The sequence below is a fragment of the Prionailurus bengalensis genome, chromosome A2, assembly GCF_016509475.1.
Source record: "Prionailurus bengalensis isolate Pbe53 chromosome A2, Fcat_Pben_1.1_paternal_pri, whole genome shotgun sequence".
NCBI classification, from domain to species: domain Eukaryota; kingdom Metazoa; phylum Chordata; class Mammalia; order Carnivora; family Felidae; genus Prionailurus; species Prionailurus bengalensis.
In genome coordinates, this window is record NC_057348.1 from 99,445,333 (window position 1) to 99,467,722 (window position 22,390).

Genomic DNA, 22,390 nt, shown 5'->3' on the forward strand with positions numbered 1-22,390 from the left:
TGCAGCCACCTTTCCAGGAGTTACCGGGGCCAGCGGTACCGCTAAATTGTCAATTTCTCGGGTTCCTTAGGGGTCCAAGCCAATAGGGTGCAAAGAAGTCCCCAGGCGTCTTCCCAAAGACCCAGACTCGTTCCTACACATGTTGAACTGGAGATGTTAGATTGTACACTTCTCCGTGTGGTCAAAGGCTCGCTGGCTGGGTCTAGTCGCAGATTGAACGCTGGCGCCGAGCCCATGGGGTCTGCATGTCTTGCCCACCCAGTCCCGATCCACTGACAATGCAGACTTCCTTCGCCTCCCCGCAGTTCCGGGACCCGACTCCTGGCGCTGCCCGGCCTGCCCTCCTCAGCGCCTGGTCCCCAGTCCGGCTCTCCTACCTGGTGGCCGGGCCTGAGCCTCGCTCCGGGATTCCGCTGTCTCTCCTCAGCTGCCTGGATCTGAGTAGGTCTGGAGACTAGACGGAGAAAGGCTAGATCCACAGCCCTGGGCTGCTCCGAACTTAATGTCTTTCCCCAGTCCATCTTTGAAAGAGAAGTGGTTCTACCACCTGGATGTGCGGATATAAATCCCCTTGCAAATAATAAATGGATTAATAATAACAAGGTATGAAGTTCTTTTTATAGAAAAAAAGGAGAGAATTGAAACTAAATGCGGCAGTTAGACAACCATTTTGATAAGAGGATAATTGAGGCGACACTGGTGTATAATTAGAGGATAATTTATGCTATATCCACTTTTATTCCACCTCCCAAAATAAACCCAGTCCATAATCATTACAGGCAAATTGTTCTGAATTTTATAGCAGCAATTTGAACAAAGTACTGCAGTTAATCATGGGAGATTTTTGTGTATTCCTGATTAGAACTCTAATTGCCTCCTTCCAGAAAGTAAAAATAACTGTAAAACGACTCTATTTTTATCATTAACAATGTTGACAATAAAATAAAATCAATTGGAATTGTAATCGAGAGACAAATTTAGGACGAAGGCACTTTTACTTGGGTAGTTTATATTGTAATCAAGATTTGCCAAACCACTAACCGCATGTATCATTTGCATATATTTGAAAGCATTACAGTAGCTTCTGTTTTCAATAGGAAAAAATGCATTACTGTCAGTCCTCCAACGATTCGCTTTCAGAACAGACTGCGCGTTCTGGGGGGGGGGGGGGGGGGGGGAGGGGAAGTTCCCCCTTTCTTGTTCAATACATAGGAACTACGGCCTGAAACGGCAGGAACCTCGCCAAAACAGGGTCTGATTTTTCTTTTTCTTTACACTCCCTCCCCCCGAACCAAGGGGTGGTGCCCAGGTGTGGGGGTCTTCTTTCCTCTGTGGTTTCAATAAAGTACGTCTAGAAGAATACACGGTGACGGGGCGCTCCCCCGGGACTATAGTGGGACTGGGGGAGGGGGGTGTGGAGAGGAGGTCAAGGGAGGGGACCTTGCTTTAAATGCAGAGGGCACTGCTTCTGAGAACAGGCAGCCTGCTGGGGTGCAAGGGGAGTGAGAGGAAGCGGCTTCCAGCCAGGCTGTTCCAGGTCTGCGGTACGGGGAACTGAGGCTCCGGGTTTGGGGGCGCGAGCTGCTCCGGGAGGCGTCGGCGGCCGGCCCGGCCGAGGCACCTCCCTCCCCGGCAGCACTGAGCGCGGAGCCGCGCGGCCCCCGGCTGCAGCTCCGGGCTGGGATTGGAGTTGCCGAAGGTAGGCGAAGAACTCGGCGAGCGGCGCACACACCAGTAGAAGCCGTGCGCCTGTGACGTCAGGGGGCGACTGACCAATGGGGAGGCGCTGCCCTTTGGAGACAAACCATTCGACTCGTGGCGTCTGCATCAAGTCTGAAAGCAGACGCGCAACTTTCGCAGAATCCACCTTAAAATCTCTGCCTTAAACTGCACCAGCCCCCAAAAAATCCAAGGGGGGAAAGAAGGGGGGGAGAGCAGATTCCCCCCTCCCCCCTCTCCTCTCCCATCCCTCCCCCTTCCTCCTCCCTTTGAGTTAACAAGGCCCTGCTCACTATATCTCTTTATATTAAAAAATATATATATTAGAGAAGAGCGAGGGAGAGGGAGAACCACCTCCACCCCCTCTTGTTTTTTTTTTAATTTTTTATTTATTTATTTATTTTTTTGCAAGAATCCCAAGAGCTAAGGTGGCTGCAGAGGGGAGAGCGGCGCGAGCCAAGTGGGGGGAGGGTGGAGGAAACCCGGGAGAAGGCTTTCTCCAGCCCCCAAAGTTTTGATGATGACCATGACTACGATGGCTGACGGCTTGGAAGGCCAGGACTCGTCCAAATCCGCCTTCATGGAGTTCGGGCAACAACAGCAGCAGCAACAGCAGCAGCAGCAGCAGCAGCAGCAGCAACAGCAGCCGCCGCCGCCGCCGCCGCCACAGCCGCACTCGCAGCAGAGCTCCCCGGCCATGGCAGGCGCGCACTACCCTCTGCACTGCTTGCACTCGGCGGCGGCGGCGGCGGCGGCGGCCGGCTCGCACCACCACCACCACCAGCACCACCACCACGGCTCGCCCTACGCGTCGGGCGGCGGCAACTCCTACAACCACCGCTCGCTCGCCGCCTACCCCTACATGAGCCACTCGCAGCACAGCCCTTACCTCCAGTCCTACCACAACAGCAGCGCGGCCGCCCAGACGCGAGGGGACGACACAGGTGAGAGGCCGCTGGGGCAGCTCTCTTCTCCCGCCTCCCGCCTCCCGGCTGCCCCCCACCCCGCCCGCCCCGCTCACTTCCTCAACGCCCGGGCCTCCGCCGGCCCCCTCCCCCAGGCGGCCCGGCGCGCCCCCGGCCAGGCCTCGTGCGCGCCCGCTCGCCTGGCGCCTGCCTGCCGGCCTCGCCCAGCCCGGCCCCTTCTCGCCGCCGCGGACCCTCGGCTTCCTTGCGGCGCGGCCCGCCTGGCTCCCTGGTCTCCGGTGCGCCTCTCGAGCCGCGCCTCCGGCTCCGCGCTGGCTTCGCTCTACGAGTTGGTCCGCACTGCGCGCTCCAGCTCGCTGGGTCTGTGCGCCCTTTGCCTCCCTCCTCCCCTCCGGTCTGTGACCGGCGTTTGGCAAGACTGGGGACATTTCTGAGCCGGAACTGGGGAGAGTGTTTTGCTCCCCAACCCGATCTGGACAGCCAGTGGCCTACTTTGCGGGTGGCGCCCGGTGAGCTTCGGTGACCCGAAGGGAAGCTGACGCTGCCTCTAGCTCTGGTTAAACTGGTGACAATTGGGCTCTTTCCGGCGGGCTTTTAGATGTCCTCCACCCCCCACCCTTGCCCAGGCCCCCTCCCTCTGGGTTTTCGATACAACGTTGGCTGCTCCTTTGTTCCGAGAGGTGAAGCAGAGGGCCTCGGGCGGACGGTGCTCAGCCCCCCGAGGGGTTCAAAGTTGCCGTGCGATGCTCAGCCCGTTGGGGAGCTGGTCAGAGCGGCTGGTTGTGTTTTGTTTGGGGATTCGATTCGGTCCCTCTCAGCAGAATAATGTCGGACTCGACGAGGGTCTTGATGCACCGGGCTCGGAGCTAGTGACATCAAGTCAACTGGCCGCATAAACATCAGGGTGGCTCAAGCACAGCTTAAGGCACTGTAACGCCAGGCCGAGGGCCCCCGCTTCGTGGCGAGAGCAGCCGCCCCGCAGCGCCGCGCGCCCTAGAGAGCGGTCGGCGCCGCCTCCGCTGCGGCAGAGCGAGGCTGTTTGCCCCAGGGTCGAGAGCGCTCCCGCGGTCCAGCCCCCCCCACCCCCCCCGCCCCACGTTATTAGGGCCAGAGTCAGGGTCGGCCAGAAGCTTTCGCACCCACAGGAAGTACCCGGGCACTGTGAACCCGGAGAGGTCAGGGTGGCGTGGGGACGCTTCGAAGAAATCCTTTTGGGGCTTTGGGAAGACCCGGCGCAGTCCAGGCCAAGCTCAGGAAGGCTGCAGCAGTGGCCTCACGGGTGACTGCTCCTCTGTATTTTTTGCTTGCAGATCAACAAAAAACCACAGTGATTGAAAACGGGGAAATCAGGTTCAATGGAAAAGGGAAAAAGATTCGGAAGCCTCGGACCATTTATTCCAGCCTGCAGCTCCAGGCTTTAAACCATCGCTTTCAGCAAACTCAGTACCTGGCCCTTCCCGAGAGAGCTGAACTGGCAGCTTCCTTAGGACTGACACAAACACAGGTAATTCCCGAGAAGCCCAAGTATCCCTGAAATGCTGATCCTGCTTACAGATCGGGCAGGGAGCACATCAGGAGGAATTCTTGGCCTAGTCAACTAAGGATGGAAAGAGCTTAATGACAAATGCCTTTGCTCCATTACACACTTTCCGGGACAACAGTTTGGAATAAATGACCTGGTATTTAATGCTGGATTGGATTTGCACATCCTCCCAACCCTCGGCGACCCCACCCCAGCCTAGTGTCCTTTGGTGACCAAACTCATAAATTAATCGAGTCCTATTCCAGAGCAGAACGACACGAAAGAGAAAAAGCATGTAGGAGAAAAAGATGTTCAGGCCAGGAGGCAGAATGAGAGCTATGTTTCTTAAGGATCTGTTTGTGTGGTCATGGGACTTAATAAGGATTTCAACTCACTGGCATAGTTATGAAATTGGAGTGAGGGGGAGGACCAGATATGTATAGGCTCCAACAGGATTTACTAAAGGAACCAAAGTGCAAACTATCCATCCTAGGATAGGTGAGGTGGGTTTTTCTGAAGATTGCCCTTAAGCTCAGTGGTTAAGTCATACTGGGTGACTGACTGGTGCAGGCTGGTGAGGTGCCTTCCTAGAGTACAGGGCTTGCGAGCAATGGCAGAGTTGAAGATCAAAGAGGAATGCTCACCAAATTACAGCAGGTGAAGCCTCAGTTAAGTACAGTTGCTGAAGTTCTCCTGTCCTACTAATTTGAAAGACATATGGGGCATTTTAGACTTCACAGGAAGGGGCTTAAGTAGGTATATTAGGACCCTGGTCATAAAGCCAGGCTGCAATCACCTGTGGTTTTTGTCCTTGTCAATTAACTTAGCTGCATGGGGTGGTAGGCCTCATGTGAGGTGGGTGATCTTCAGCAAGGGGACTCCAGGGTATAGGAGACTCTAGCTGGTGAGTGATTGTGTGCTGCCTTAGAACAGATGTCCCCAAAGCTCTTCTTTTCAATTCGGCCTGCTTTCTCTTGCCATATTGCCACCAAAAATTTGGGGGGTTCCTGCAACTCAGTAACCTGTATTACTCTTGGTAAAGCAGATAAGATTCCTATGGCTAAGGAATTTTAAAGGTGAAAGAAGTGGCACCATAGAATTTCCTTCTTCAAACCAAGTAGCTTAGATATGCTTCCATCCCAGATTTCTGATTCACATTTAACTTTCAGGAGTCCTTTGACTTTTAGTGACCGCACTAACAACCATGTGATGATTGTTGACCACAATTTGACTAAACAACATACAAAGTAGGGAACCAGGGAGGTACCATCCCTATTCCCTACAGGATTATGAGGATAGATTTACTTCAGGAGAAAGATGCTTCATGCACATGCAATATATGCATAGGTATATTCAAGGCATTTGGTTATAAATGTACAGGTTTTTCTCTGTTCATAGTCATTTGCTCACTGTACATGCATAGAAATGTCAGGTTTGGGCATTAGTAAATACGAAACAGACTATCAGAGGAAGTGTGGCTTTAATCTGAAAAGTTCTCTGTTTTAAAAATCCTTCTTTAGACTTTGAACCTGACTGTCTCATTCGCCTTCATTCTTATTTTATTCTTATTTATGCTGCTGTTTTAAACCTAGACTTGCATCCCACTGAAGAGCTTAGCACAACAACGTTAGGTATCCAGACAAGATACCTGGTAGACAGGGGCGGGGTGAGAGAGAGGAGGCTAGAAAGAGGTGGAGGAAGGCGGAGACCTGGCGTTTGCAGTTTCGTTTGTTCCGTTTTTTGGGGATGGGGGTATTGCTTCCAAACCCTGGAATAGAGGCACTGGTTCGGTGTTTCGCTGAGCCTAATGATCGTTGCTGCCTTTCTTTCCAGGTGAAGATATGGTTTCAGAACAAACGCTCTAAGTTTAAGAAATTGCTGAAGCAGGGCAGTAACCCGCACGAGAGCGACCCCCTCCCGGGCTCAGCGGCCCTGTCACCGCGCTCGCCGGCGCTGCCTCCAGTGTGGGACGTTTCTGCCTCAGCCAAGGGCGTCAGTATGCCCCCCAACAGCTACATGCCCGGCTATTCGCATTGGTACTCCTCTCCACACCAGGACACGATGCAGAGACCACAGATGATGTGAGTTGTCTGAGGGAAATTGATACCCTAGGGAAACGTCTGAACAAGGCAAGGAGGATCCAGGACCTGCTTGCATCTGCCAAACCCAGCCGAAGGAGCAGGCTCGGGAGAACTCTTCTGTGTGGCAAGACAGTCTGGGCGCTTGCTCGCCCTCTCGCTCTCTCTCCCCCTCTCTCCTCCTTCCCTTCCTTTCCTTCCCTCCTTTTCTTTTTCCCTTTCTTTTTCTCATCTGCTTTTTCCCTTGAGCAGCCTCAGTAACTGATTTTGCATCTTAGAGAGAGAGAGAGAGTGAGTGAGAGAGAGAGAAACTGGTTTCTATGCCAGTGCTCCTGAAACTCCTCACTGCAAGGACATTTTCCCTTACCCTTTGGGATCCAGGCTCTGAGCCTCCTCTTCTCTTTGGGAATATCCATCAAAACGACTTTTTTTTAACAGACATTTTCCCCCACCAGAAGAATCTGCGCAAACATGGCAGCGTTTTTACTTGTTTAATGAGCTTAAGACATTACATGATGAAAAGAAGCATTTCGGGCTCCTGCATTTTTATTTACCAATCCCAGACTGACAAAACAAAACAAAACAAAACAAGAAAAAGAAAAGAGAAAGAAAAGAAAAAGAAAAAACCTTTACCTAACAGCCCTTCTTTAAAGAAAAAGGAAAAATCGGCTGTAAGATTAGAACATTGCCACAAAGGGAACGCTGCATGTTTTATCAAAATGCAATGAGCAAGAATGATGATGTTTAAAAAAAAAAACAAAAAAAAACAAAACAAAACCACTCTTTCCCCACCCCACCCCCAAACCCTGAACTGGAATCAGGAAAGACAGAGGAAACAACCAAAATCACCATTCTATTGCTTTGATACCTTTACTAGGTGAATTGGTGGCATTCACTAAGCTAATAGGGACGTTTATATTGAGAAACATTTCTGTATATATTGTTGAATTTTAGTTGTACATATACTTTGTATGGTTTTGTCTTCTTTCATATATGGAGTAAAAGCCACAAAACGCTGGGAGTGTCCTGTATATTTCTCTGTGTGTCTCCATCTCACCACCCCCTCCTCGTCCCTCCCAGTATATTTTCTATCACTCTTAAAAGAACTCCTATTTCCTAATATGGGAAGCCCTATATATAAACATCAAGTGCCTGCAAAGATGTCAGTTTGCAGCACCAGCCTTTGTCTTAAGTACTTTAACATTAAACATGGATGTTTTCTCAGCTTTCTTTATATATTATATTTTTATTACATTTTCTACACATTTATCTATTTTTTAAAACATCAGAGTGATCTATCCCCAGGTTAACTTCTAGACATCCAATAGTTTCTAGTGCTGAAACTGAGTGTTCTCCTTTTCCTTTCCTCAGTCAAAATAATACAGCTGTATTTGTCTTTGTTTGGAAGCAATTTTTTTAAAAACAAGAGGAAAGAATACAAGAAAAAAAACAAAGTAAATGCACAATTATAACTACTTAATGTTTACACCCTTTGCAAGCTAGCTAGGTAGGAAAATGCATGATCCTGGATGAAATACATCCTTCCGATCTTGTGGAAAGCACAGAAATAATGAAAATGAAAAGCCCTTTCGTCATACAAGCAGGAAGCCCCATACTGCGAGAATTAATGGCTACAGACCTGGGCATCCTTCAAATTATGAACCTTGAAACCACTGAGCCATTTATCAGAAGTCAATAGAGATACTCAGAGTGCTCCATATAATGACAGCGACATACAGTCGTGCAAAAGGACAGTCACTATAATTAGACACAAAGCAAAGACTACTTACCAATATACCCGTTCCTTTTTTTGTTGAGCAACTTCCACGCTCAGTCAGTCTCAGAATGGTTTAAAACCGATCAGTCTTGTCATTTTCTAGCATTCGCATTGTTACATTAGGAAAAATGTTTTCTTTTCTTTTTTCCCCCTTCCTACTGTGAAACTTTGGGTTCGTAGCTCCCCAGGATCAATTCTGAACAAAGCCTCCAGCTGCAGTGCCATCCAATTTGAAGCAGACATTGGGGACAATTTAAGGTTTTTATCCACAAGAAGGTTTTTTTCCATTCTCTTAAATGCAGCCATAATTAGAGTAATTTTTCATGTAGCCCGCTGATTACAGCGTTTTTACCGTCAAAGATAATTACCTGTAATTTTCTTCCACTTTTAATACTAAAAAGCCATCTTTATTTAGATTCAGGAACAGGAAAGGCGAAACAAAAGAGGGAAATTATTCTGTTATTCATACACAAATTGCAGAGACGTAGGACCTAAAATTGAAAATTAACCAAAATTATAATGCTGAAAAGAATGGAAGAGGCTGCAGAAGTACAGCTGGTAGTGGGGCTTTGCTGAATTATTCAAATTACGTTAGAGAAAAAGCTACCATACATCGAAACCAACACTAATTTTTCTTAAAAAAAAAAATCTACCAGACGCATGCCAAACCACTGTGAGTGCATGGAATTCTGAAACCTAGCAAATGCATTTTAACACGTTGAAGGTGTTGTCATGATGCGCCTGTAACGACCTCTCTATCTCTTAACATGAGTTTAATTATCAAGAAATTCTGCAAAGAGGTCATCCCAAGAACTGTCCTTGGAACTGGGCTTCCTCTGGGTCCTTTGAACATGAAGGGTTAATATTTTCGCTCTTAGTAAGTGTTGACCCCATAGTAAACCGATGAGAGAGAGAGAGAGAGAGAGAGAGAGAGAGAAATTGGTGGGAGGGGCGTGGTGGGTAAAAGGCATCGCCCCGTCGCGGCGCCTACTACGCCTCCCCACGCTCAAACTTCCGCGGAGTTGGTGTTCTAGAGCCTCGTTCTGACCATATTTTCCAGGTAAAAAAAGAACGAGAGAACAATAGCTGCGGGGGTGCGGGTGAAGGGGGAAATGTCTCCCCGGCGCCAATAAGCATCTCATTATCTTTTGACACAATTTAGCCCAAAGGTCCCCGCCGCCGGAGAAAGGCCTTTCTGTACAGGGGTGAGGGAAACGAAGACGTCTCAGGCTCCTGCACTTAACATCTGTAGCTGCTTCCAAATCTCTACTGGGTCAGGAAACAGCGTCATCTATAGATAGAACAGCACCGCTTCTGGTTAGAGTCTTCCTTGGTGCGTTCCTAAATCGGACTGGTTCCTTAGCTCCACAGCTCAGTTCTGCGTCTCAGCCAATCGTGCCCCTCCAACCCCAAGGTCGCAGCGTTTGGGCCCCGCAGGCAATAGCTGTAAGAACCGCATCCCGCCCCTCCCCCTCTCCTCCCCCCCTTCCCCCATCAGCTTGAGGCAAAGGCCTTGCAAAGCAGCCCTGAAGGGTTTCAGAGGCCAGTTATTCCGGAAACTTTCTCCCAAGTGGAGGAAAATGTCGAGGGGGCTATACAGTCTAGAGATTCAGACTACACCTGCTGTTGCTAATGTCTGCATATCTGTGATACCAAAGGAGCATTGTGGCGAGCTCCCTTTGCTCTCCCGACGCTCCAAAACTGAAAATCATCGTCAAATGTAAAGACCTTAAATTCGCGTATGACTAGCTTTGAATAACAATTTTCAAATAGATCTTAGCTCGGAATCTCCAGTCGGCTCCCTCCACACCTTATAGAAACCTGGTCTCTTTCTCAGTCTCCAGTCACAAGCTGCACCAAATACATCAACAGCACAGAAAGAAAAAAAGACACAAGAGTTCTTAAGGATCCCGTTCTCACCCGAATCCTTTTACTCACCAGAACGACAACACTTTTACTGTTAAAGGGAGAAAAAAGATCAGAATTGAAAAATCTAATAAAGCAAAGTTGCAGTCTAAAATAAATCACAACAGCAATACATATAGCTTGGAAAGTGTGAGAATAGAAATATGAACTGTGCCTTGAAGTATGGAAGAAATAAAAACTTACCACCAGTGAATATCTCTTAAGCAATGATCGGGGTCTAGAAATCTATACTGAACAGAAGCAGAGGAGAATATTTGTCTGAGTCTCAGGGCAGAAGCTCTTTCTCTATATTCTTGGTTGAGTGAGCACATCCAGGTGTGAAATTGTTTGCACACCCCAGCACCTCTTATATTGCCAGCAAAATTAGCTGTTATTACTGTCACTGTTTAGTGATGGTTAGCGTGATACAAAAAAAAAAAAAAAACTGCTGTAATCAAGACCTGGCGCATCTTTGCAAATTACAGATAATTGTAAACGTCCAGATTATGATAATAGCATCCTAATCCAGCCTGCAATATAATTATTACAGAGTGTTACATCTGAAACTGTCCAGTAGGGCTAATTCAGCCATTATTTAGACCCTATTTTTGCACTGCAAATGGGTTGCTGAGTTGAAAATGTACGATTGTAATTTCACAGGGCACTCAATGAGTAATGGTATAGGAAGAGGAAAATACAAAAGTGAAATGTGAACAGTAGCGATCAAATCAAACCCTGAAGGACAAAAGACTGTTTGATTCATATGGAAAAAGAAGAGCGGGAATTAAGAAAATAGCAAATCAGTGGTCTGAAGCATTACGTGTACAAATCTTCAATATGTGTAGGGCTGATGTGTTTGCAAGGGTTGCTGTATGTGCTTCTGCTGGAGTCTGAAATTATCTTTCTTTCTTTCTTTCTTTCTTTCTTTCTTTCTTTCTTTCTTTCTCGTTCATTCTTTCTTTCTAAGCCTCCTGTCTTTCCCCCTCTCTGCTAAAGCATTTCCTTGCTTAAAAAAGAAAAGTGCTCTTCTCCTAAGCAAAGAATATTTGTCAGTTTCACCATTGTTTCCACCAATGCTGCCTCAGAGTGTGCCTGTCACTTGTTTATGAACATTTGCTTAAATGAATTTGCAATCTCTCTTGTCGTCAGAACAAAATGCCCTGGGTGCTTGTAAGTGTTCCTGAGCTCCATCTCCATTCTCTTTCACTGTGAACAAGTCACTGAGAGGCCAAAAGGATATTAGCAGAAACCGTATTAATTGCTGCTAATTAAATAAAGCCGGCTGGGAAGCTGTCTCCTCTATTTGGCTAGGCTGGCTATCGGCTTTAATCCTATCATTAACTTTTATTAATTACCCCCCTCCCCCCCGTATAAACTAGTCCAGCTGCTTCTATTGCTATATGTCACTGATATGTTTCTTTCTGCATTCCAGTAAGTCCAGTATTTTTGATAAAGGACTATTCTTGCTCCCAGACATGGTTGTAAAAGAGCAAGGTCAGTCTCCTTAAAACACGGAAGGACTCAAGAGAGGGAGTATGAAACATAGAGCAAAAGAGTATGGAGAGAGGCTGGGGTACTCTGCTGGTCCAGAGTGAAAGAGAACCCAGGGTTCTAGCTGGCTTCCAGGAGGGTGAGCCCTCCTTGGTTGAAACTTCTGGAGTCTAGTTCTGGTTCTTGGTGGGGATGTCCTGGTCAGGACCCTTATATCTCCAAGACCTCAGTTTTCTCACCAGGAGTGCAGAGAATTTCCTGAGCCTCTCTTCCAGCCTCTATAACAGTATATGATGATTCTCCCTCCTCCTACCACCTCACAGCCCTAGGAGCTGCCCAACCAGAGCCACCCTCCAGTGGCAAGCAGACTTCCTAGCTCCTATGAATTTAAGGGCAAAAATGAAATGTTCCTTGTTTAGTGACCCCTGTTTATAGATGAAAGCTGAGTCCATATTCTGCCTCTTCGCCTACCCCTAATATCCCACCTTGCAAATGGCAAGTGGCCAAAACAGTCCTTGGATGACAATAAGCTTCCAGTGGCAGATTTCTGTCTTCTCACCTTTGCAAGCAAAAAAAAAAAAAAAAAAAAAAAAAAAAAAAAAAAAAAAAAAAGCACTTAAAAAAAATCATAGCTTGGGAACTGTTTATAGCCCTTCACCCCCACTCACTTCTTTAAAAAAAACATTAGACTGTGAATTGTGGAGATAGAATCATTACTGAAACTTGGAGTGAGTGAGTGTGTGTGTGTGTGTGTGTGTGTGTGTAGTGATGTTATGAAACCATTTTTCCCCCTTCCTGTGGGAAAGGTCGTAATGTGTGGTATTTCACGGTTTTATATAAATCTTGGTTTAGGATGTGGAACAGACTCAATAATATATGCACTTTTGGCAGAGACTCCTTCGGACCCCCACAAATCAGAAGTAAATAAGAAGTCCCAGCGAACAAAAGAACAGAAACATTAATCGCTGCAAAACAAAATTCTTATATCCTTTAAAGACAGATTCATGTAAATTCCCCCGGTTCCTATCTTCAGTGTTAGAGCGCGACCTATAAAACAGGTTATTACATTTCAGCTGGCAACCCTGGATGATTGAAAGGGAAGCTTCCCCCCCCCCCCGCCCCTCCTTAGTAGATACACTGTATACTTTCTGCCCCTTACCACAGGGGAACTTAAAGCTTGTCAAATGCAAAAGAAAACGCAGATGGGGCGGGGTGGGGGGACGGCAGGGCTGCGTAGAAAAATATTTAGCCAATCCCACATGTGCTACCGCTATTTGGGCTGTTTTCGAGGCCCAGAGTTCGCTATGCCTCTGAAAAAAACCAAGTACAGTACGCAAGGACCGCAGGCAACTTCGGAACAAGAGTGGAGGGCGGGAGCGAGTAGCAGCGCCCCCTCCCCAACCTCACCCGAGGCGGAAGCCTCCACCCAGCCGCTGTGGGAGGGGGGTGCTTTAGGCTGGAGGAGAGGGGTGACCGCAGGCGGATCCGCCGTCGTGGCTCGCTTCCCAGAGGTGCCGGAGGGCGTCTGCCCTCAGGGCGTGCCTCTGGAGAGCACTAGAGAGCTCCGGGTTGGCGAGATCCCAGTGGCCAGTGGGAGGCGCGCGATCCAAGGGGTTGCGGGGACGAGGCGGGGAGGGTGCTGGTTGGGTAGCCCTAAAGGTCCTCTCCTCGAATAAAAGGAAGGACTGATGGAGGGCGGGGGGTCAGGGGCAATGTTCCAGGAGGCATCCCTTGCACTTCGGGCGGGGGAGATCAGGAGACCCAATGGTATCAAGGCCGGAGTAAACTGTTGGGCGCGCCGGGAGGAGGCGAGCACCGCCAGGCCTTGGCGCGCCGTGGGCGACTCCCAGGACTGCGCGGCCAGGACGCCGCGAGCCGTGGGGCATCCAGTGGGATCAAAGGAGCCAACGGAGGCCAGCCGGCGCGTCTGGGATTGTGGGATGAGGGGCGGGAGAGAAAGGATTGGCATGGGCGGGGAGATCCTGGCCTGGCTATGGTCCCCAGGAGGGGTGTGTGCGTGTGTTTGGTGTGCGGGTCAACATGCTCTTGCCGGAGGCCGAGACCTGGGTGGATCTGAGTGTGGGTCGACAGGCTCCCGGCTGGGTGCCCCAAGAAGGAGGGAGGAAGAAGGAGATGGAGAGGGGGAGGGAGAGAGAGAGAGAGAGAGAGAGAGAGAGAGAGAGAGATCAAGGGCAGCGAGGTCTGCGGGTTCCTCTGTGTGTGTGTCTCAGGCCCTGTGGCTCAGCACTGGAGCCGCCTGGCACCCACAGGAATGCGGCTTCTCTCGGCTCCCCAAGCCGCCCCCTGTTCCACAAGGAGGTGGCCGCCAGGAAAAAGGGGGGAAAAAGGGCAGAAATCCGCGTAAGAGCTTCAAACAAAGACCAATTTATCTGATCTTTTACAGGAGGGCCCAGGAGGCGGAGAGGGCACCAAGGAATCGCACTGGCCCTGCCGGCATGCCCCGGGCCTCCTGGGCTTTGTAAGGAGGTCCGAAAGTAGGCGTAGAGGCTCGGGAGTATGGTGGGGATGGTGAAGAGGCCCACGGAAAAGAAAATTAAATCTTGGGGTGGGCTTAACATCTTGGGAGCACTAGATTGGAAGCTAGGCAAGTGGGGACCAGAAGGGGCAGACAGAAGCCCCGGAGAGGTGGGTCAGGCATACTGCAAATAATGGTGGGGAGTAGTGCACGTTTGTATTAGATATAGGAATAAACAATAAAGAGAAAGAGGGAAGGTGGGAGGAAGGGCAAGGGAGAGAAACATCACACAGATATTTTTAGACTTTGCTCAAGATCTGTTATTTTTACATCCTTGGGCGCAGGACTGCAGGGAGTTAAATTCTCCTGGGAGAATCCCCATGGTGCCAGGGAAAACCCGCTGCAGAATGGTTTGCCAGAATATTTTTGTCCATGGCTCCCAGACCAAGTTAAAAAAAAAAAAAAACACCAACAACCGCTCGAGAGAAGAGGCCATTGCGAGTGGAAGAAGTGAGATTAGCACACGGAAAGCAATCCTGAAACCAAGCCTGTCCGCGCTATGCCTGCCGGTGTCGCAGCGACAGACTAATGTCCTTAAAAGCAAGCAGCGTCAAGGCTGGAGGTGGAAGGGTGGTCCTTAAAGAAGAGCTTCTCTCTTCTTTCCCGGGAAAAATCCTAACTCACCCTTCTCTCAGCTTGACCGTCTCTGGTGACTGGGGATGTAGGGAAGGGATCCCCTTTAGAAGCCAGGAATGGAGGTGGGGAGGTAACAGGGAAGGCTAGAAAAACATCAGCCCTCTTCGTGTGCAGAAAAGGAAGGAGCATCTTCCACGCACATTCCCTCCACTCTCAGGCGGCCAGTGGATGAGAAATGCTAGAGGCGGACAGTAGGTGCGCCCCCTCCAGCTTCCCCAAACACGCACTCGAAGGCGCAGGGGAAAGTCCGTCTGCTGCTCTCGGATCGACGGCGGCGCAGGGTTTCTCGAAGCCGGTTTCCCGGGTTATAAAGCGCCGGCTTCCGTGTAAAGGAAACTCAAAATCTTTACAAAAGAAGAAAGCAAAGTAGGAAGTATATCCCTCCACCCCTTCCCCACCATCCTCCCCTTCTCTGCCAGTGCAAAAAACAAAGTGGGGTTTCCTAGGCTTGTCCCCAGGTGCGTCGCCACCCGGAACTTCTTGCAAGAAAGGAGGGCTGGAGGGGAATGCAGAGGAGGAAAAGCAGCGGCAAGAAAAGCGGCCGCGCGGGCTTGGGGATGGCGGAGGAGGAGGGGTCCACAGCCCTGGCCTGGGCCAAGGTGCTGCCCCGGGGTCCCGGCAGGGTGTGCAAGAAGACTATTGAGATTCCCACCGAGGCCCAAGCCGTGGCAAATGGGCAGGCTAGAAAGGAAAGGAATCGAGGAGATGGGGAGGAGAGGAAAGGAGACGGAGAGAGAAGGAGAAAAAGCGAACACACAGGTAAATTCCCCTCCGGGCACGTAGCGTGCCTTTTCAGGTCTAGTTTCCCAACCCTGGAAGAACCTTCTCAGAAATCCTCAGATGACAGGATGTAATTTTTTATGTGATAATCTCCAACCCCCCCCCCCCCCTTAAGAAGACTCTTTTGTCACATTTATTGCTGCCGACTTCTTAGCTGTAAAATATATCGTACGCATCTTGTAATTCCCAACATAGGATTTCCCTTGGTATCCTGAGGAAACAGAGTCAGGCGTACTAAACGACAGTCAAAAAGATGCCCACAAGTCAGGCCGCAAGCACAGCTCTAGACCAGGCTGCATCTCTGGTCACAGTGTGGATGTCTCTGTGCAGGGCCACAGGGAGAAGGATGGGACACAGGCCAAAGTTGCTACAAGTCCTTCCTCTCTGCCCCTAAGAAGGCTTCACAAAGGAGAAATCCCTGCAAACAGATTCAATTTCCCATCGTTTGGAACCTGCTTTGCCACTGTTTTATGTAAAAGCAAAGCAGAAAGAGCTCCTTCGTGAAAAAACCAGAGTGGTAAAGAGGATGGAGGAAAAAAAATATTTATAATATTATCTCACATGAGATGAAATCAAAACCGGGCCAAAATGCTTTCATTCCTTTCCTCCACTCTGCAGTTCCCTCTCTTGGCAGGAGAAGAAATGACCCCCCACCCCCCACCCATGCCCTGCTTGCCTTACTGATTTAGGTTTATCATTGTTCTCAAGCCCTGTGATCCTTTCCTCTCTGAAAGAGCTGAAATAAATTTTTAGTCATACACCAAGGCGTCCAAGACCCTACCATTTGCCATGCTGCAAATATTTCAAATTTAAAAAAAAAACTGTAATAGGAAGGAAAATTTCTTCTTCTTGTTCAATAATTTCTCTCCTCCTCCTTCTTCTTGCCCTTCTTCTTCTTCTTCTTCTTCTTCTTCTTCTTCTTCTTCTTTTCTTCTTCTTCTCTCCTCCTCCTCCTCCACCTCCTCCTCCTCATCTCTGGAAGCTCCCATTAGAAGGGATTGTAATTTATCTAATTGCTCTGCCAATACACAGAGGCTGTTTTTTTGGGGGGGGAGGTTGGGGTTCTCCATGATAATTGCTTTGAGCTTAGAATTCAGAGTGATTATTGATGGATTTCTGTTTTTTGACTCACACACAGGGTGGGAGGACCGGATTTAGATGCCAGCATTACTTTCTACCTGAAACAATTTGGGGTAAAACTTAAAATTATCTAAATGTTTTTGTGGTTAGGTAAAAAAACAAAAACAAAAACAAAACAAAAAAACCCCCACCTAAATATATATTTTATGGCAGGACTATAAACAGGCCACCTATGTATATAAACACATAAAGTACAGCACCCAAGACATACACGTGTACAGCTTTGCATCCATGCAGCCCCCAATTTCTGTTTTCCTTTTTGCCATATTGGATCTCTGCAGAGTTGGCCTTCCTTTAATTGCCTGCATAAAACGTCACTAGCCGATTATAAGGAGGGCAAAAGGAGTATTTTTTAGAAACATTTTGCTTTCATGGTCGAAATAATTTTATTTATCCAGAATATACAGTTTAATTCCTCTATCTACACTTATTTACATGGTTAAAATAACATTGAAAAAAAGTCTTTTGAAAAGTTGAGGTCATAGATTTCAAGGCACCATTGATAGTGTCCACAGTTGCGCAAAAAAGTTCGTCAGTAAAAAAAAGAGGGGCTGGGGATCCTTTGAAATGCAATAACTTACATGCAAAAAAAGCTTTACACATGAATCTTTTTTGTTTCCATTTTCCAACCTTCCCCAAATGAATTCCTTTCTTTATGACTCTCTAAAACAGCAAAACACAGCAGTCCCAAAAAGAGAGCAAGAGCAAGCCGCCTAATAGAGTGTCCCGGAGGCCAGCGCCAGCGGGTGCTGTAAGGAGCCAGGAGGCGGCAGGTGGGAATTGATTGAGCTGGCCGCGCTCGGGTACCAGGAAGCCGAGTTCTCCAGGTAGCTGGACGCGGGGGACTGGTTGGAGGTCGGAGGGTGGGCATGAGGGTGGTGGCTGAGCGAGCGGGACGAGCCCTGGGGCTCCCACACCGCCGGAGACTGCGGCGAGTTACACGCCATGGGGTCGCTGGAGCTGGGGCTGTGCTCCGGGGGCATCTCCCCGTTTTTCATTATCTTCTTGATCTTGGATCTTTTGTTCTGAAACCAGATTTTCACCTGGGTGGGGGAACAAAGGCACACGTTACCGGGTCACTCAGAGGCCGCCCGCGCCTTCCCCAGAGCGGCGACTGGAGGCATCTTGGGCCTCCAAGTGGCCCGGACCTGGCGTCTCCCTGTAGCTCGCGGCCTAAAGTCAGGGGGCCGAGCAGGAGGCCAAGCCCGGATCAGGGGCCCCGAGAGGACACCCTGACCGGCTAGGTGCTCACAGGCCGCCGCAAGGGCGTGACTCGGAGACCGCGGTTTGTAGTTTTTGTTCGGGCGGGGGGAGGGGGGCGCGAAGGTCCCCGCGGCGTGCGCCCACGTGTGGGCCTGCGCCGTGCGCGCGAAACGCGGCGCCGCGAAGGTTTCCAAAACAATGGCTCGAGAGCCGCGCGAGGGCCTTGGGGCTGGCTGTGCGCGCGCGGGTGTGGAGGGAAAGGAGCGGTGTCCCCATCTCCCTCCCAATTCCCTCCACTCCCTCCTCAGCTTCCAAAGGTCAGAATGCGCCTGCAGCTCTGGGCGGCGATTCGAACATTCTTCATTTTTTTTTAAATAGGCCCCAGCAGGGTTGCAGTGGGGGTGAAGGGAATCGGACGAGCAGGGGATGATATCCCCCTCACCACAGCGCCCCCTCCCTCCCCCCCCACCCCCCCACCCCCCCACTTTGAGACCCTCTGGCGGCTACGGCCGAAAGCTCCGCAGGAGCGGGGCGTGACCTTTCAGCTTTCCTGCCGGAGGCGACCTTCACTGCCCGGGACCAACGCGAAGCCGCCGGGCCGGCTCACCCCCAGAGGCTCTGCACTGTGAAGAGGACCAATTTCTCAAGGCCGTGAGAGTGTCCTAGAAATGACCCTCCCCTTGTTTCCAATCTAGGAAATCGGCCCCTCGCCCCTGGAGGCCCGAAGCGAGGGGTGGGGGGGTGAGCGACGTCTCCATCCCGTCCCCACAGTCGCACGGCGGCGACACCCGGCCGGGCTCGTGGAGGTAAGGGCTGGGGGCCGTGTCTCTCTGTCTGCGAGTTTCTGGCGGGTGCTATCCAGTCGGTTCCAGCCCGTCGGGACGGAACCGCGCGGCCCAGCAGGCAGCCGAGGCGGGGCTCCGGCCGGGCCGCCGGCGGATTTACCTGCGTTTGCGTCAGTCCCAGCGAGGCGGCCAGCTCCGCGCGTTCGGGCAGGGCGAGGTACTGAGTCTTCTGAAACCTTCTCTGCAACGCGGCCAGCTGAAAGCTGGAATAAATAGTCCTGGGTTTACGAACTTTCTTTGGTTTGCCATTCACCATCCTCACCTCGGGCTCGGCCACTTCTTTCTCTAAACAATCAAAACAGACTCGGTTAGAGTTTGTCGACAGTGTTTCGTTTACAGAACCCTCAAATACAGTCCTTAGGGGTTTTGTTTACTTGTGTTGTTTTGTTCTGTTTACCACGCAGTCTTCCATCCCCGTGGCACCTCCTTTGCCCCTCTCCGAAACCGTGGAAAAGCCAGGTGGTTTGATTAATTCCCTACTCTGTTCATTCAGGTTCTTGTGGGCTTGTGCAGAGCTCTTTGTACAGCACAGCTCCCTTCTTGGAGTCTGGGATTTAGCCCTTGCAGCCGTTCCTGTTGCACCCTGACCTGTTTTTACGCCCACCCTGTGCTCACCCTCGTTTTTGGGCGAGCGTGGCCAGCGCCTCCTGGGGCTTCAAGGGAAGGCCCTGGGCCTTGACATCCCCCGCCCCCCCCCCCTCCGCCCCGCTACTTCTGTCGGCGTCTGTTCGGGCGCCCGCAGAGACCAGACGCTTGGGCAGGGAAGACGCTAACCGAGGTCTCCAAAGTTCAAAGACCCACAAGCAAACTATGCTCCTTCAATTCAGCAGCAAAAGGTCCAGGCCGCTGCAGACAGAGGGCCGATTATGCAGCCCCCATAATCTCCCTGCAGATCTGCGAGGGCACAGATGTGTCTGGTTTCTTTTACAAATAGACTTAATAAGTTCTTGGCCAAAAGAAAAAAAAAATCTTTCACTTATGCACGAAATAAAGAGACACTGAAAGGAACGAAGACATACCACCCCCTGGGCTTTCTTTTAAAATTTAGTAAGAGTCACACATTGAAAAGGATTGGGTGCTGGGGTGTTTTCGTAGGAAAGGGGCGGCAGGTCAGGATGAATTTCTCAAAGTCGTGAATATATTTGGGGGGGGGGGTGCGGGAAGACTTTCTGAAAGCCTGTCTTACAAACATACCCTGGGGCCACAAGTCCCCTTTCCGAAAAGTACCACCTTATCAAAAGTACCATCTCTGCAAGGGGTGGAGAACCTTTCCCCTGTGTGTGTGTGTGTGTGTGTGTGTGGCAAGCTCCTGGGAGAGAGGAAAGGGTGGAGAATGAGAGCTGTGGTCTCTATTCTGCCAAAGAAGGGGATTCTAATATTAGCAGGATTATTAATGTGCTAGTGGGAAGAGATCAAACCCAACCAGCAAAACCTCTCCAAGGAGACCTCATGCCTCTCTTACCGCCCAAGCTAACCCTCTTCAACTCTCCAACTAAGTTTCAAGGCGAAAAGAGAGGAGGTGGGGAAGAGGAAGAGAAATTGTACGCACCCCTCAGCAACCCTCCTCCACCCTTAAATGCCTTTTTGTTTTTGGAAATGCCCTGGATAAACCACAAGGCTCTCTGCGGCGTTCTTCCTCTGGCGGGCTGCAGCTCCCCAGTCCTCAACCCCCACCCCGCGCGCCCAGGGCACCGACACCACGCTGGCTGCTCTCAGACTAATCCCGACAGAGTCTTTGAGGCAGCCTTCCACTCCCACTCGCACCAAACGAGCACGCTCACCAACAATTCCAACGACTAACCTCCCCTTTATTACGCAAACGCCACTCAGGCTGCCTGATTCTTTCTTCTCTCCACCCCTAGCCCCTTTGCAGCCTAGTTGGCTTCCAGACCAGGCAAGTTGGGAATCCAGAAACTTGAGGGCCCCCCACCCCCAGGTGCCGGAGTGGAGGATTCTACTAAGGAAGATTCTTCTAAGAATCCCTAAAATGCTGGCCCAGGAGAACCTCTCTTGGTTGCAGAGTCCAGGCCCCCCTCCCTTCTGCCGGGCGCGCCCCCACTGTAGTGGTTGTCGCGGGCCCCAATCTTCCACCCCACTTCGCGCCTCTGGAGTTCTGGCTGCCCCTGTATCTGCCCCCTTCCCGCCCCCCCCCCCCCCATACCTGGCTGGCTGGTGGCGCTCGGGACGCGGTTGTAAGCGCCGCCGTACTGGTGGTAGGGGCTGGCGTAGCTGTAGTCGGCGTAAGCTTTGGCGGGGTAGCTGCCGGCGGAGCCGTTCACGCCATGGTACTGGTACTGGTAGGGGTTGAGCGCTTTGCCATACGAAGCCGAGGTAGGAGAGCAGTAGCCGTGTGGGGCTCCCCCCGTGGGACTGTAGTAGTCGGAATCGGTGGCCGACGACTCGGGCAAAGTTGGCGATTCCTGAGACGGATGGTGCATGGCTGCGGACGTCTGGAACGGAGCTTGGAAGTCGCCGGATCGGATGCTGGGGACCCTTCTGTCAAACACTCCTGTCATCGCTCACAGGCGGCGGCTGTCCTTGCTGCTGTGGCGGCGGCGGCTGCCCGAGTTGGCTGTGGGGCTGCTCTGGTCTAAGCAGACATGGCTGTGGGAGCGAGGGAGGAGGAGGAAGAGGAGGAGGAGGAGAAAAGGAGGAGGCGGCGGCGGCGGCGAGGAGGAGGCTGGGAGTCGTGGAGGCTCTGTCTCCGGCTGGCTGACTGATGGCTGAGGCGCAGCACAGCCTTGGTTAAATCCTTAATTGCGCGCTTACGCACAGCGGGGTGGATCGGGTTCCATTGGCCAGGGCCTCGGGAGCAGCAGCAACACCCTAACTCGTCCAACTAGTTTTAGCACAACAAAGCATTGCTTAAAAAAGAGGGAGAAAAAAATGGAGGGGGTGGGGAGGAGTGTGTGTGTGTGTGTGTGTGTGTGTGTGTGTACGCGCGCGCGCGCGCGCGGGGGCGCACGCGTGTGTGTTGTTGTTGCTTGTTGGGGGAGGGTGTCTCAGACAATCTGTTTTCAGTGAATACCAAAGACAACGCAGGAGCCCCAACACCCAGCTCAGTAATGTCTGGAGACAATGTGTTCCAATCAGCAGCCTCGGAAAGTGCACATGTTTGGGGGATGAGGTCGGCGATGGTCTTTCCTTGTTCCCTACCTCCCCACCCCTGTGGCTTGCAACTGGGGCTTGTGTGGAACTGAAGGCTGATGTTGAAATGAGGAATCAAAGCAGGGTATGGGGGGAGGGAGCAGGGATGTGGGACCGGCGGTGAGAAGGAATAGAGAGCAATATTTTTGGTGGGGTGCTGAGAACCAAGTTGCAACTTACGGGTGTTGAAAATTTGTGATTTGGGGAATGACACAAATTTGCAGCAAGCACTTCTTTTGCACAAGATGAGTACTTACTTCTCAGACAAGGGCTGGATAAGGATGCTCAAGAATGCACGCTGTCCATTGAGCTGTTAATGGCAGAGAGAGTTCCTGCATCCCTAAATCTCTACAATCATTAAAAAATATCGTTGTCACAAGCACAAATAACTTAATGATGCCAAAATTGCTGGTCCCCAAGAAGAGCAGGCAGCCGCACATTTTGTTCAATATTCTTGTCTACGCGGACGCCATTGGAATAGAGGGTCTATAACTGTGTTCAGTGGCCAAATACTCCTGCAGAAGTGAATGGTTCACTTACGATCTATCATTACTCCAGGACCGAATGGGGAAACCCTAGGAAGACTAGGAAGTAGGGACAAAAGCTGTTTGGGGTGAGGTTGTGTGAAGTCCACGAATCTCCCCCTCCAAGCTCCATGGACGTGGCAGCAAAGGGCTTGCCTTTC

General features: G+C 50.7%; 2 protein-coding genes and 1 long non-coding RNA gene across 4 annotated transcripts in view; 1 reads left to right on the plus strand and 2 right to left on the minus strand.

Moving 5' to 3' along the window:
- The window catches only part of LOC122487908, a 44,776-nt gene extending 36,009 nt beyond the window's left edge, over positions 1-8,767 (minus strand). The window contains exon 1 of one of the 2 annotated variants that reach the window (XR_006298501.1): positions 8,036-8,767. This is a non-coding gene — a long non-coding RNA (uncharacterized LOC122487908). Of the gene's footprint in view, positions 1-377; positions 770-8,035 lie in introns of those variants that run through there. The other variant, XR_006298500.1, reaches the window with a different exon arrangement.
- On the plus strand, positions 1,935-7,261 carry DLX6 (distal-less homeobox 6). The gene is made up of 3 exons (XM_043588934.1): positions 1,935-2,663; positions 3,956-4,149; positions 6,001-7,261. Exons 1-3 carry the CDS (start codon positions 2,237-2,239, stop codon positions 6,250-6,252), a joined length of 873 nt encoding a protein of 290 aa, XP_043444869.1. The 5' UTR covers positions 1,935-2,236; the 3' UTR covers positions 6,253-7,261.
- Positions 8,768-16,871: 8,104 nt separating the features above from the next.
- On the minus strand, positions 16,872-21,388 carry DLX5 (distal-less homeobox 5). The gene is made up of 3 exons (XM_043588935.1): positions 20,720-21,388; positions 18,659-18,843; positions 16,872-17,553 (listed from the first exon to the last, which is right to left on the minus strand). Exons 1-3 carry the CDS (start codon positions 21,072-21,074, stop codon positions 17,224-17,226), a joined length of 870 nt encoding a protein of 289 aa, XP_043444870.1. The 5' UTR covers positions 21,075-21,388; the 3' UTR covers positions 16,872-17,223.
- Between the last annotated feature and the right edge of the window lie 1,002 nt (positions 21,389-22,390).

What these genes read in the sequence shown, in the direction of transcription:
- DLX6 (XM_043588934.1), top strand. Translation starts at nt 2,237, where the DNA reads ATGATGACCATGACTACGATGGCTGACGGCTTGGAAGGCCAGGACTCG. An exon ending in GACGCGAGGGGACGACACAG is followed by an intron (nt 2,664 to 3,955) that starts GTGAGAGGCCGC and finishes TTTTGCTTGCAG; the next exon opens with ATCAACAAAAAACCACAGTG. An exon ending in TAGGACTGACACAAACACAG is followed by an intron (nt 4,150 to 6,000) that starts GTAATTCCCGAG and finishes CTTTCTTTCCAG; the next exon opens with GTGAAGATATGGTTTCAGAA.
- DLX5 (XM_043588935.1), bottom strand. Translation starts at nt 21,074, where the DNA reads ATGACAGGAGTGTTTGACAGAAGGGTCCCCAGCATCCGATCCGGCGAC. An exon ending in GAGCGCCACCAGCCAGCCAG is followed by an intron (nt 18,844 to 20,719) that starts GTATGGGGGGGG and finishes TTGATTGTTTAG; the next exon opens with AGAAAGAAGTGGCCGAGCCC. An exon ending in TGGGACTGACGCAAACGCAG is followed by an intron (nt 17,554 to 18,658) that starts GTAAATCCGCCG and finishes TCCCCCACCCAG; the next exon opens with GTGAAAATCTGGTTTCAGAA.